At 38.7% G+C, this 14,586-nt stretch overlaps 1 protein-coding gene across 7 annotated transcripts in view; it reads left to right on the plus strand.

The window, feature by feature from the left end:
* NAV2 (neuron navigator 2) overlaps positions 1 to 14,586 on the plus strand; it is a 210,088-nt gene that overhangs the window by 122,910 nt on the left and 72,592 nt on the right. For all 7 annotated transcript variants that reach the window (XM_051777240.1, XM_051777241.1, XM_051777244.1 and 4 more), the window contains one exon: positions 896 to 1,018. In XM_051777240.1, coding sequence (XP_051633200.1) covers positions 896 to 1,018 — 123 coding nt within the window. The remainder of the gene's footprint in view (positions 1 to 895; positions 1,019 to 14,586) is intronic.

The raw sequence follows: 14,586 nt of genomic DNA on the forward strand, positions 1-14,586 counted from the left end.
AAAATATTTTTTCACTAACTGTACCACAGTACTGGGTAGTTGTACAGTTTTTCTTTTTTACTGCTAATTCTTAAAGTTACATTACGTGATATCTGTTGCTGTCTGCTTTGGTACTGACTTCAGCAAAAATTCTGGAAGACATTACCTACGTTATCATGAGGAATTGTTTGTGGTCATCAACTATATCTAACTCTTCAATACCACCATATGTCATCTCCATTCAATTTCAGATTAATTTTTCATTTGTCTAAACTAGAAAATAAGAAATGTCCTGTCTTAGCAATTTTTATATGCAGGTGGTTCTGGGTCACAGTTGGAGCCAGAGTAGAATGCAGGAGCCGAAACAAGGTTGAAAAAAACTTTTCATTCATGCTGCAACTTTGATTGCTATAAATCTTGGGATACTTAATGTTCACGGATCATTGACAAAATCTAGGGGTGAATTCAATGTGATTTTTGTAGTTAGTTTGTGAAGGTTTGAGATTTTGATTGTGTTGTTTTAGCCCATGCAGAAAAATTCAGGGTAGTATAAACTATGTCTTTTTGGGGCCAGAAAGGGATCATTAATGGTAGCATTCACAAATATTAAATTACTTCCATGTAGGCATCCTTAATGAAAGTCAAGTATTCTTCCTTTATCGCATTTATGTTGAAATTCAATTCTTGATGATGAGAGAGAGTGCAAAGTGTAATGGAGAGTGATGAGAGGCAAAAATCATCTCCGATCTAATCAAGAATAAAGTTTTCCTTGCTTCTAATTCCAAGTCATATCCCTAATTTAAAAGTGGGGAAATTGTAACACACAGTTAAAAACATGCAGAAAATAAGCGCTACAATAAAATGTCAAATTTGTATTGTTTTACTGAGCGTGCCATCTTGTTTTGCTGTGTCAAAGGTACATGACTGATGGAGGTCTGGGCCTCTACACCCGGAGGCTGAACCGGCTCCCCGATGGAATGGCTGCGGTGCGGGAGACGCTGCAGCGGAACACGTCCCTGGGGCTCGGGGATGCTGACAGGTAAGGCCTCAGCCAAAAACTGCTCCCATATAATGCTGCAGCTCCCACTATGTCTACTGCATATTGGATCTCCTGAGAAAAAAATAGCTTTGGGAATTCAGATGTTGAGTACGTGGAAATAAGTTTCTTCAGAGTGTTTTTGTATTACGTGTTCACGGAGGTGTCAAGATAAATGCTGATTTTATGTCTTCTGGTTGCTTTGCTGAAATGTCCTCTGGGTTTTTGTGGAGAGGATATAGCACAAGAAAATGTTAAACTTCTATTTTAATAGTGTTTGAAATACAAAAGACCTAATTCTGTCCTGATTTCCACTGATTCTTCCAAGTCTAGTGTGATTCAGTGTGAACAGCTAAGGCTAAAGATCAAGAATTAGGGGGACTGAAAATCCATAATTTATGGGAGTGCAGTCAGAAAGGAACCCAGGGAGATGGATATATTCTGTTAGAACTCAGATAACTGGGTTAAATGCTGTTGCTTTTAATGACATCAGCATATAGCTGCTTCTTTCTCTTCCAAACCCAAAAACTGATGAGCGTTACTGTTGATGTAGTAAGTGACCCATATCCTTTTTCTTCCACGAGGGGCCTCTGTGTATAAAACATAAATTCTGAGGTACATGTTCGAACCAATGTCTGAATTAAAAGGTTTTTTGTTATCAATAAGTCATTCCTGGGACATAATGCACTTGACTGAGCTTGATATGACACTTTCTTCATAGTGATGCATGTATTCCTAAGGAAATACAAGTGGTGGAGAATCTGGCCTTGTTTTCTAAGCCAGCTGTACTAAAATCTGCTTCAGCGTCCTTGTGATACTGGTAAAGAGCAGGATGGTAAATCTAAACAAAAGAACTAAAACCTCCCAGAGAATCACAGCTCAGTTTGAATTACAAGTCAACATATGCTTGCCAGTAGTAAAATATGCTTGGATTTTTCAGGAGCTCGTATCTGTTTCTGAAATTTGCAACTTGAAACCCAACCAGCACTCCCTGCTGGTGCTATGGGTGAAGGCATTGCCACTTTGTGATGCAACTGGAGACTAATCTAAAGTATCATCCTCTTCTGCTGCTGTGGCTTCTGAACATTGCCACAGCAACAAAGGCATCAGTTTAAAACACAGCATTGGTCTAAGATAAAGTATATTATTGTTTAAGTAACTGTCAGCCTTCTGCATACATTCCTCCTCATTGGTTCCTTCCTCCAGTATTTTCTGTGCTTGTAACACGTTTCCTTTACTGAGCTCCTTCCCTGAAGATACAACACATTAGGTACCAATTAGCTACATTTGACAAGAGAGATTATTTGTGTGCTTAAATATATTCCACCTAGAGTGGGACTGTGACCCACTGAAATGCAATCCTTAGTTTGTCAGTTGTTTCACCTTTGAAAATCATCCTTTCAGTTCGTATGGAGGGGACAGACTTTACACACAACACACTCTCTGTATGACTGATGACTTATCTGCGACACAGGATCACAGAATAATTACCCTTGGTAATTTTACTGTGTGTTGCTTTTCTATTTAGAATATAAAGCTACTCACCTTATGCAGGAGATGAAAGGTTTCTGACAACAGGGCAGTGATTTAAAAACAGCTCCTCTTTGCTTGCTTGGTGACCGTGATGTGCAGTTTAAACAAAAAATTAATTTTAGTTTGAGCAGCAGTTTTTCAGGGTGAAAATGGGCATAGGCAAAAAGAGTTGAATAAAAAATGCAGTAACTAATTGTTTTCTTCATTCTGTGAATGGAAGCAGTGAGCAGGAGTGCTGAGTTGCTTTATTGGTACATGTAGAAAACACATTAGGATTATATTTAACTTGTTCAAAGCAGATGTTAGTTGAATGCATGGGAGAACAAGTGTGAAAAACTGTGAACCTGTGAGTATGAGGTTAATAGTTAAAAAGTTATCAGAGGAATTTTTGCAATATACTTGCTTGTTTGGTTTCTTGTGTTATTAATTGTAGAAGTTTAGTTGTGAGGCTTTTACTAATTGGCTCTGGTAACATAAAGCACAGACCTTAGAAGGTATATTTTCCCCTGCAGCAGGGAAATCCAAACAAGGCACTTGAATTTAATGCTTGATTGCAAGGTTAATGGAACTGTTGCACAACACAACTGAGCTTATTTTTTGACTTCAAGACAATTTTTATTTGCCTAGAACAAAGGCATTTTAAATAAAAAAGGCATTAAAAAAATCTTTTTATTTAGTTTGTGATTATTTTTTTTTAAAGTTGTAAATTAATCTCCTATTGTTTTGTCACTTCTATATATATGGACTTGGTTACCATCTGGTTATTTAAGTTGATTTCACATTGGCAGATGCTGCTTGATCTGAGACTAAATTCTGCCTTTGCCTTCATAACTTGCATTTATAAATATGTATAGAATAGAGAGAAGAAATTTGAAACTTGGATTTGAATAAATCTTTCTGTAATTCTTTACTTGTGTAACCTGTTATTTAGAGAAGGTAATTCAGACCTGTGTTGATTTATCATATCTTTGTGACTAGGACAGGAGACTTTAATGAATGTGCACTTGTTGAGAGTAACTTTAATGCTGTTATTAGGGAAATGTCTATATGACCTTTTAAAAAATCCTCGGGGATGAAGTGCTTTAGTAACTACTGGGTGTGATTAACTTGTATCGTTTCTCTATTACAATTTTATTTGAGGTTGCATGACTTACATGGCTTTGCATAGAGGCATAAAAAGGCCTTCCCAGTTTCTGACTGTAAGGACCTGTCTCATCAAATAGTGGATTGTGTTGTCTTGATACTTCCAGCAACTACATCTGTGAGTAAAACATGGCCTGGGTTCTGAGTGTGCTCTTCAAGTGTGTCTGTATCATGGTTGACATCCGTGATGACTACAATACCAATCTTGTCACACTCTCAGTAAAAAAGTCCATATTCAGTTTAACTTGTAGAAGGATTTGTGACTGAAGCTGCTTCCTGGCAGTCAGTAGCATTTTAGAAGTATTTCCTGCCTTTGGAAAGCTTTCTGTCTAATCCCAGAGGAGACTGTGGAACCAGGACAGGAGATGGACAGGAAAGAAGAATTGGAAGGGAAGCAGAAGCCAAGCAGAAAGCCAGAGGACATTCCATGCAGAGCACACAGACATCAACATTAATAAGAATGTCATTGAGTGCAGATTTTTAGTAATTTCTACAAATGGTAAAAATTATAGCTTTCAAAAATAGCTGAAGACTAGTGTTTTGCTGTTATTTTGCATTTTATAAAAACAGATTAAAGTTATTTATATGTCTTTTGGCTAAGGTAGTAGACAATGCTTCATATTTATTTGCGAAGTAGACTCCTTTGACTGGGGTACGTTTAAATTAATTAACTGCAGTTTAATTTCCTGAATCCTGCTACAGTGATGAGATTACTAAAAAGATAGGTTAGTGCTTGGTGATGGAGGGAGATTGTTGGATTATCTTCATAACCATGGGAACTTGGATCACACTTCAGAAGGGCTGAAGAAGCAAGTTGAAGCAAATCCTCAGGTTGGGGGCAATATTGACCTGTTCTGAAAAGTGGGGAGAGAAGATGTCACTGCTTTTGGGAGGAGGCAAATTCCACTGAAAGCAGAATTACAGCCATGGTGTTGATGGGTATTGCTTAAGAAGCTGCATCAAATTTCCTTTCTTTTTTCTTTTTTTTTTTTTGGATGGTGCTTTATTGTAGACAATGGAAAATTTTATAACATAAGGAAAAGAAAATGGAAATTTTTGTTAAGGTATTCTTTATGCAGTTTTACAGTAAGATAAGAACAGCTTTAAGTCCTGACTGTGTGTTTTCAGTTTTTCTTCTTAACTGAGACAGTGAAGCTAAAGTTAAATGAAGGTGTCTGTAATTCCTGTCTGTATGGATGAGGAATTAAGTCCTCCAATCACAGAAAATATCCGTTAGCAACACTGCCCCATCACTACCCATCTCATCATTGCTGTGGTTTTACTACTCTAGCAGTGGTAGCATGATAAATAAGAAAAGGGGAAAAAACAGAGAAAATGGTTCTGGAACAGATACATATAGACACAAAGACTGGATAGTCTTTGTGTTAAGATCTTAAAGCGTGACTGGGTTATATCTTAAACTTGAGATGGACCCAACTCTTGTAATAATATGTAGAAATAGATATTCCTGCCTTGTAATGGCAATGGAATTCCCATCATCTCCTTCCCCCGCAGCATCTCCTCCTGCAGTGCTCTCTGAGGAGTGTTGATGTAAGTGTTTGTGGAGTTTCACTGTAAATGAACTTGCAGGGAGATTCCTCTGGTATTTTATGTGAAGGAGGGAGGGTGTCCTTTCTGTCAGGAAAAGGAGTAACTATATCCATTGAAATCATCTACAGACCCTCAGGAGATCTCAGCTGGGGAAGTTGCTGCTACACTGTTACCACTCTACCTGGAAGATTTCATGCCATCAGTTCACAGTTCCTTCACTTCCAGAAAGCCCTGGCAGCTCTACTGGCATTCTGTTGTTATGATTGAGATAATTTGTAAGGTCTATTTTTCCCATTTCTTTTCCTTGCTGGGGCAGTGTTACACCCCTACTTAAGGATCCTGTATACTAAATAAGCATAATTTTGTAGAAAATAATTTTAAAGTCTCTAAGTTGTCCTAAGATAACATAGATACAAAAGTATTTTTGAGCATTCATTGCTCACTGTTGCTGTGAGTCACTGCAGTTTGTATATATATGCCCATCTAGAGATGCTTAACAGGAAAGTCACAGGACTGGTGAAATTATTCATGCCTAACAGATCATCTACTCTGCTTGACCATCTGTTTGGATTATATCAGTACATTAGAAAAAAGTACTACTGCTCCTAAATATGCAGGTTGTACCTTGGTACTTGTAGATACCCATCTCTCTGTCTTTGAAAGATCCCACATTTATCTTGAAAACTGACTCTCAGAAACAGGGAAAATTCACATTGCAAAGATTCTTTGAAGTTTATAGCCTTGGGATCTGCTGATTAGCATCACAATACCATATACTTTTATTTTCCAAGGACTCTTTTCACAAGCTGTAATCCAAAGTGGTTTTAGGTTACATAAAGTAATTGCCAAGTTAAGCAACAAACAGTAGTTGAAACTAAAGGTATAGTAGCTATACCTGAGGGCTGAAATTAGCATTAGCAGAAGGAAAGAAAGGCCACTCCACTTTCAAATAAGGCAAGGTTAGTCAAGGAAAACAATGACTTTTGACAGATCTGTTCCAATGGTCTAAAGGTGACAAACTTCTCAGCATGTAAACTTTTTTTCAGGTCTAAATAATTTTCATTATTTAACACTGGTTGAAGAGCAGTTACTCTAAATCTAACTCTTAGACAAAGCAGAGGAAGATTTAGCATGGAAAGGCATGATGTGACATTTCTGTGCTGCAGAAGAGAGAGAGATGGATGATTTATCACCTGAGTAACATGGAGGGGTTAACTGGGGAGAGGGAGCAGATTATTACAGGCTCTAAGGGCTGTCTCTTTATTGAATCTGGGTTTTAATATTCACCACAGTTATTATTTTCATACTCTGGTTTGTTCTTTGATGCTTTGAAGATGCTTTATAGAGCTCCCTTGAAGATGAGAAGGAAGAGGTCAGAGATGACCCACTTGAGTAACTGGGTTCTTCCCAACTTTGTGGCTTTGTGTGAATTTGTTCAGTGAACATAGTAATATTTTTTTTCTTTTTTTTTTCCACAGACATATTTTTTGGGATACATATGGTATGCTGGATGAAGTATTCTGGGAAGTACTTCTGTAGGATTTGGTGATGGTGTCAGTTCTGTTTAGAGAGGTGTGATGGAATGGAGATAGGCTTGCAAGTTTTGTTTGTTTCCCAGGCTGGATCTAATTTTACCCATTGCATGATGGTAACAAAGAGTTTCCTTCCAACAGTCAACTTAGTGAGGTTAGGAGCTGTTTGAAGGCTAGAGAGAGTTTTGAGGAGAGGAAGTAGATAATTTTTCAGCAGAAATTGTGTTAGTGTAAAACTTTCAATCCAGGCTCCAAATTACCACATCATGTAGCAATAGCAGATACATGATTGATAGGGGGTAGTTGAAGCAGTTTTGTTCCTGTTAGTTAACTGGTTTTTTTTTTAAATAAAATTTGCATTCAAGAAGCCAAGAATTATCCTACTCTTCTCTTATTCAGGTATTCTCTAATACCTGGTTTAGTATTAGAGGCTGACTAGGCAGTTGAGAGCAGTTCTTCGCCTTTTTCAAAAACTTTCTTCGTTTGAGGAGGTGCAATTCTACCACTCAGTACTAAAAACCAACCTGCAATTGCAAGCTCTTCTGTCTGAAATTAGTAGATTAGGCAATCTTTACGTGCTTGACTGTCACTATAATTCTAAACCTCTTCAGAACTTCCTTTTTGCTTAGATGTAAACACTGAAGAGATAGGCTGGATCTAAGCTTTAGGAGCTGCATTTCCTGTTGAAACTTTTCCCCTGGTGTCATGGCCCTTCCTTTTGTTGCTGCGAATCTGATTCTGCATTCCTATATTTGTTAGGGGGTATTTACATCTCTCCTCTAGCATCTAATTAAAATGTTTAAGCCAGGAGCTGAAGTTCACTACAAAGCTAATGATAGGTGGGAGGTGCCCTCAAGGGAACAATTCATCATGGTTAAGCCAGGAGTTTCTTTTTACCCTTGAATTCCACAGATTGTCACTTCCCCTGGAAGGCTGAGCTGTGTGGACAGGTGAAGGGACCTTACCCTTTCCAGAATTCTGGATACTGATTCTGTGGAAAAAGGAAAAACTTCCTAATGTAAGCAGATGATTAATTTGCTTTTAGGGATGGCAAAATCATGATCCTACACCACTGGAACTAGATTTTTCTGAAGAGATGCTTCCTTTCATACACCCCCACTTGAGGTATATAAGTATAAAGTTGATCTCACTGCTGATTTGGAGACTCTTCTGAAGCTCTCTATTTCTGGTTCCACTGCCAGAGATTAGCACTGTCTTTTCTGTTGTATGAAGTGGCTTTTAAAGCACTTTAGGCATGTGAGAAATTAAGCTTGTATTCTAAGGGTAAACAAGATTGTAGATACAAAGACCATTCTGAACTGTATCAGGGTCTTTGTGCTTTGCATGACAAACCGAAGAATGTGAAATGCTTGCTGACATAGTGCAGACTTTGTTGTTTGGTTTTCCATGTCGAATGGCAAGAGAGTCAACATGGTCTCACAACTGACCTACACCAGTAACCTCTGAGTCTGGGATTTGGAGATTGAATAGATAAAACTAATAGCAGACAGCTGTCAGGCTCCAAAAGAAGAATCACAGTTTTGGGCTTCATGGAAACTCATTGAGGCTGTAAAGCAAATTTCTACTCAAGTGATTTCAACTATTGTGTTTATTATTAAATGTCTCATTACTGGAAAATCTAAAGATTCTTCCTCTGATCTTTGTTTATTCATCATAGTTTGTTGTCCATAATTGTACCTTTCAATTAGTTGGGTTTTTTTTTCCTTCTACTCTATGGCTATGTATTATAATAATAATACATAATAATTCTGCTCTACAGCTTGTGATTATAATATTCGATTAGTGTTTGCTTCCATGTCAGTAGAAATATTAATGTGAATGGCCAGAATCTAAGGTTTCTGTTCAGCAGATGAATGTTTCCTGTAATAGTATTGTTTGCAAAATTATATCAAAATTTTGAGTCCAAATTTAAGATGCATGCGTTTTCCTGCATGTTCTTCTGAGCTTTGCTGGAGTGTTTTTCCTCTTTTTTTTTTTTTTTTTTTTTTTACTCTATTGGTTAAGTTTATTGAATATTCAGTCATTTATTCCCAGTTTTGTCCCCTTCAGTGAAGAGCTTTCAAACACTGCAGATGGGGTGAGAAGTTTCCATCAGGGAGACCCCTCCAAGGAATTCAGGATATCTAGGTGCTTTGATCCATTGCCTGTACAAGGGAATGAGACTCCTAAATTGGACATGTAACTGAAATGTCTAAAGTTGGACAGGACTCTGGTATATCCAATAGATATCCACATCTGCAGCACAGTGGAATAAGCTGTAAGGTATCCACAACTCTGAGCTCATATTTAAAATGCTGTGTATATCACAGTCGTCTCCTTCAGCTATTCTCAATGGTAGCTCCTGTGTTTTAGAAGGTAATGAAGTAAGAGGGATGCTTTTGGGCTGACAGATGTTAAAGGAAATGAAAGCATCCCTGACCTGGCACTCATGGAGGCAGAAGGTGTCTTCAGATAAAATGAAGGTTCATTCCGTGTTTCCATGGCACTTCTTAAAGAGATGCACTGTGTTCCCCTTCTGTTACAGACCTTGTCTATCAACTATAACTGAGTTGACATAGAGAAGGGCATGTCTCATTACCCATGTATGTCTACAGACAGAAGAGCAGAAGGTGGAGGGTATGGAACATGTAGAATGAATGTCTGTCCCCAATGGAAGGACAATTCCATCTCTGCAGAGGAGCTCTGCTGCATTTTACCAGTTGGGGAGTGGAGTGGCAGAGACAAAAGTACATAGGTATAATTTTGCTGCCCCATAATTATTGCAGCTCCTGCTTATGTCACCTGTTCCTTGGTGTCATGATAACTTCCTTGGTGTCCAATAAGGTATTCCATATTGGGGGTCCATACCCTTCTTATCTGTAAGTCCTATTCTGCTCTCCTCCATTCCTCAGCTTCCTCCTGGCATAGGGATTTTTCAGCAGTATGATAAGGTGACTTTGTGACCTTTTTATGACAGTTAATAAGATTCACAGTGAAGTTGAGACTCCACAGAACAAGTGGTCACTTTGCTCCTGTTGAGCCCCAACATCCTGAGGCTTAAACAGCCTGGTGCTACACAGCTCCATGGGGCTGAAAAACAGTCTGCTATTATATAAACAGGCATTAAGGCTTTCACATGATGTTCTTATGTTGCCTAAGTATATGCAGTTAAATATACATTTGGTTTCGATAAATAACTGCACATTCCACAGTGGAAATACTTGGAGCTACATTGTGCTGTTACAGCAGAATTATGAGAATGTGTGTAATTTGTTTTTATTAGTTCAAGGTTTTTTTATATTCTCACTAAAAATAAAACGTCTAATTTTATTAAAACTGATTGCTGCAGTTGGAAACTAATTAATTTGACGTAAGTGGCATTGGAACGTGTGAAATCTGCGTGCAGAGTTAGCACAGGGAGCCTCAATAACTACCCCACTGCTGGAGGCTGTGTTTGTGTGTGTCCAGGTATAGATGGTCAATAAGTAGCCAGAGGATAAACGCTAAACACTGAAAGTTTGATTAGTGCCTGAGCAAAGTCCAGGGGCTGAGGTCAGCTCTTTTTAAATATATGGGGGTTTTTTGTTGTTTCTTAACTTACAAAGGCTCAGCTCAGCAGCTACTGTGGAGTTACCATGTGCTCTCCTCAGCCCCAAGTAATATTTTTATCTTTGTAATCTAATTTTAACTTTAAAGTTTATCTTCTCTGATTATGTTGTTAGTTTAAGTTAATTTTCATATATATCAACTAATTCGTTCGGTTTGATTTGGGGGAAATGAGCAAACCACCTTGAGTGTTCAAAAAGGTTTAATTCCCTCTTTCATGTTCATTGTCAAGACTGATTTATTCTTGTTATGAAACTTGCAGCTAGAAAGGCTCTTCCTGACATGACTTAATGCCTTAAACATTTCTTTTAAACTATTGATGTTATTTGATACTATCTGATATGTGCATACATAGTTTTATGTTTCATTTGCATTTTTATGCAAAGATTTAATTTTTGTTTTCAGAGATGACTGAAACATAATGTTGCATGTGCTAAACTGGAACTGTTTTGAATGCAGAAGTGATGAATGGAATATTATCAGGAAATGGCTAGAGATGTATTTATAGGCATATCTCTATGGAAAAAGGTGAGAGGGAAAAGGAGAAGGAAGAATCACCAATGTGAGCCTATGGGAAAGAAATATGAGTATCTTGTGCCAAATAAAGCTCACAGAGGTTACATTCACCCAGGAAAGCCTTATATTCTGCTTAGTCTATCTTTTGGGATTGTATATATTCTCCATCTACTTCTAGATAGAGAATTTATCAGTTTGTGCTTTGAGAGCATTTCTGAACCAAAGGACTCATCAGGTGGTGGCAGGGAATCTGCATTTACCCATTCCTAATGTCCTAAACATGCATGCAAAGGAAAGACAGAAATTTTCTGAAATCGGAAGATTGTGATTTCAAACTGAATTCAGGCTGTGAGTTCTGTGCTCTAATTTCTGCTGAAATTCTTTGCTGGCTTTTAACTATAACCACTGAGCTGTTCCTTGTTAATATAGATTAAAAGCCAAAATGCCATATGGCAACAGGAAGTTGCTTGTCTTTCCTTTTGGTGAAAGTATGCTGGGGGTTTGACCTCCAAAACCAACATGCAGAGGGTAGATTCAGAGGTGTCTTCCATGCTGTGGCTTAGAGTTTGGGACCCTTTCTGCAGTAGCTTCTGACCAGTTCTCAATTTTAGTGACATTCTCATCTCTCACACCATGTTTTTATGGACTGACTTTACATTAGCTGTAATGAGCTAAACGTGAGACTCATAAAATAATCACTGTTTTCTGTGAGTCATACCATATGTTCCCCTCTCTCCACCACCACAATTCCAGTCATTCTTTTCTGTGAGTCATACCCAGTTTTTTTACCTTTCCTATATCATCCCCTCTGTGCTACCAAATAGCTTTCCCTTGCAGCCGTTCATCTCTCTCCAACCAATGCACTGTGCTGTCAGTGATGGGCTTTCATCACATCTACCAGTATCTTCAACAAATTACTGAAACCCCCCTTTGTTCGTGAAATGTGTTTGAATCTTAAAGTCACTCCCCACTTTGGATACATTCTCCTCTTACTTATTGACATCAGACTTTGATTTCACTTTTAGATTTTAACACCATTGGAATGAGGGAGCTTGCAATATATGGTGATGTGATTGAGTTTATTATGGCAATGTGTATGTTATCAAATCATTTAGGAATAAGAGATTATATTAGAAAGAAAAAAAATAGATCCAAACGTAACATGACTTGGCTAAGCAAGTCTGGGTGAGATCATAGGAGGAGAACAAAACTTTCTTTGGACATTTTCAGAAATAGTAGTGAACTGTTGCTATAACTTAAGCAGAATGGATTTAAGGCAGACAAGGAAACAGGGTGATTAGAAGGAAAACCTCTCTTGCACTTACTGTCTTATAAACTAGTCTCTGGGAAGTCTGTTCTTTGTGTCTTTAAAAATCTATCTGAACAAAAGCACATTAGTGGAAATAACCAAGGAGGGGTTTTTCAGATGAATCTTTGTTTATTTCGTTATTAATCCTGAAGGCAAGGACTTTCCTCATAGATTGTTAGATGTGCCTGTTAAGATGCAAAATATGTTTGCATTAATCTAAGTAGTAGTCTGGTTTTTTTAATTTTTGAAGGGGCAGGATACATCTACTGCCTTTTGTCCTTTCCTGTCATCCCTTCAGTGAAGTCCCTAAACAAATTTATCCACTGACCACTCCTTAATTCCAGAGGAATTCACTGAAACAGAGCTGTCTTTATCAGTCCTAGTTCAAGTCTCTGATAGCAAAGTGAGACACCATTTCAGCCTTAACTAGATGGCCACATTCTGCCAATGTTGAAATAGGAGAGAGAAGCAAGAGGCTGGTTTAAAAATTATGTTTGTTTCATTATTGCACTTGGATAAAATGGAAAATAAGGGTTTGATTTTTGTTCTTGTTTTTCCCCTACAGAATAGCGATGCAGTGATTGAGGTTCTAATACACAAAGTTAACTGAGGTCTCTGTTGTGCCTGACTGGGGCAGTGATGTCTGTTTTGGCCTCCTCTGCTTGGGTTGTTTCTTTAAGAATATTTCTCTCTGTCTCTCCTGCCAAACTATTTGCTGGAAATAATATCAGCATAAGATACTGAAAGGTATTGATTGGACTCTTGACTATTGTGGAGCTATTGGGACAGGAAGCAGGATGAAAAGAATTAAGGTTGAAGTCCTTGAACTCCCACATCCCCCCAGCTGATTTAACTATGAAAATTAACAAGGGAGTCATCTTGGTGTTGTGAAGTTACATTTTTTTTTTATAACACAACAGGATATTTAATAAAAAAATTCCAAATATCTCTGAAGCATTGCTGTAGCAGTAGCAGAACTGGCAGTTGGAGAGTTTTAGCTAAAGCTAAAACAGTGGGGGGAGAAAGTGCCTTAAAACCTCTTTTTAACAAAATAAATTTCTGACTGGATTCCGGTTACTGCTTCTAAGCTGCTTTTCTCTCACCACTGTGGTGTAAAGTTGTTGTGTTTGGTTAGAAGGCAGGCCTGGAAAGTTCTCAGGATCTCAAAGAAAGAACGGATCATAAGGAACAATTTGGGCCTGTAGATGTATTGCATATGAAAAATGGCATTAACAGAAAACTGAGGATGTGCATAGTCCATCTGCTGCCCCCACACACACGCACACACATAGGAAGGTTGTAAACCTGCTGGAGTGAGTCCAGAGGAGGCCACAAAGATGGTCAGAGGGCTGGAGCACCTCTCCCAGGAAGACGGGCTGAGAGAGCTGGGGTTATTCAGCCTGGAGAAGAGAAGGCTCCAAGGAGACCTTAGAGCCCCTTCCAATGCTTAAAGGGGCTACAAGAGAGCTGGAGAGGGACTTTGGACAAGGTTATGGAGTTACAGGACAAGACAGACTGGCTTCAAACTGAAAGAGGGTGAGTTTAGATTAGATATTAGGTAGAAATTCTTCCCTGTGAGGGTTGTGAGGCTCTGGTGCAGGTTGCCCAGAGAAGCTGTGGCTGCCCCATCCCTGGAAGTGTTCAAGGCCAGTTTGGATGGTTCTTAGGGCAACTTGCTCTAGTGGAAGGTATCCCTGACCATGGTGGGGGGCTGGTACGAGATGATCTTCAAGGTCCCTTCCAACCCAAACTGTTCTATGATTCTGTGCTGGGACAGGCAGGCCAAGGTTCCCTGAGGAACAGCCATCATCCTTGGAGAGCAGTGACCCACCACTTCCAGCAGGTCCCAACCTTCAGCTCCAGACTTTCTGTCTAAATTTGTTTTCCCTTCTGTTTTCTTTTTTCCAGTTAATCTTCACATACAGTCTCAGCTTCCCTTCATGAATTACTGTCTCTGTTCTCCAGGCCCCTCCAGAACCGAAGAAAAATTTTATATTGCAGGGCAAGGGAAGATCAATATAACTTTATAGTAAAATTATGTCTATTTTCTAATGATACTCAAGAATTGTTGTGCTGTTTTTAACTGAGACCAAAGTCCATCCTTAGGTTGGCATGCAGCTTGGAAAATTTTAGGCCAAACAGCTCAATTTTGGCAAAGTGATAAATAATTGAACTCATTCCCCCTGCTAATTATTTCATTACTGTAACACAGCCATCTCTGAAGCAGTGGGTGTAGCCTCAGAGAGAACAAACATGCGCCCCAGCAGGGCTGGGGAAGGACTTACTGGGCAAGGAACAGTTTTGCACGTTTTTGCTCTTACAGAAATGCTAGGAAAGGTTAAAGAGTCCCACAGAGACTCTGGAACCTCAAGACTTCTGCA

Source organism: Manacus candei, unplaced genomic scaffold, assembly GCF_025592945.1.
Source record: "Manacus candei isolate 608988 ecotype Guabito, Panama unplaced genomic scaffold, ASM2559294v1 h1tg000009l, whole genome shotgun sequence".
NCBI classification, from domain to species: domain Eukaryota; kingdom Metazoa; phylum Chordata; class Aves; order Passeriformes; family Pipridae; genus Manacus; species Manacus candei.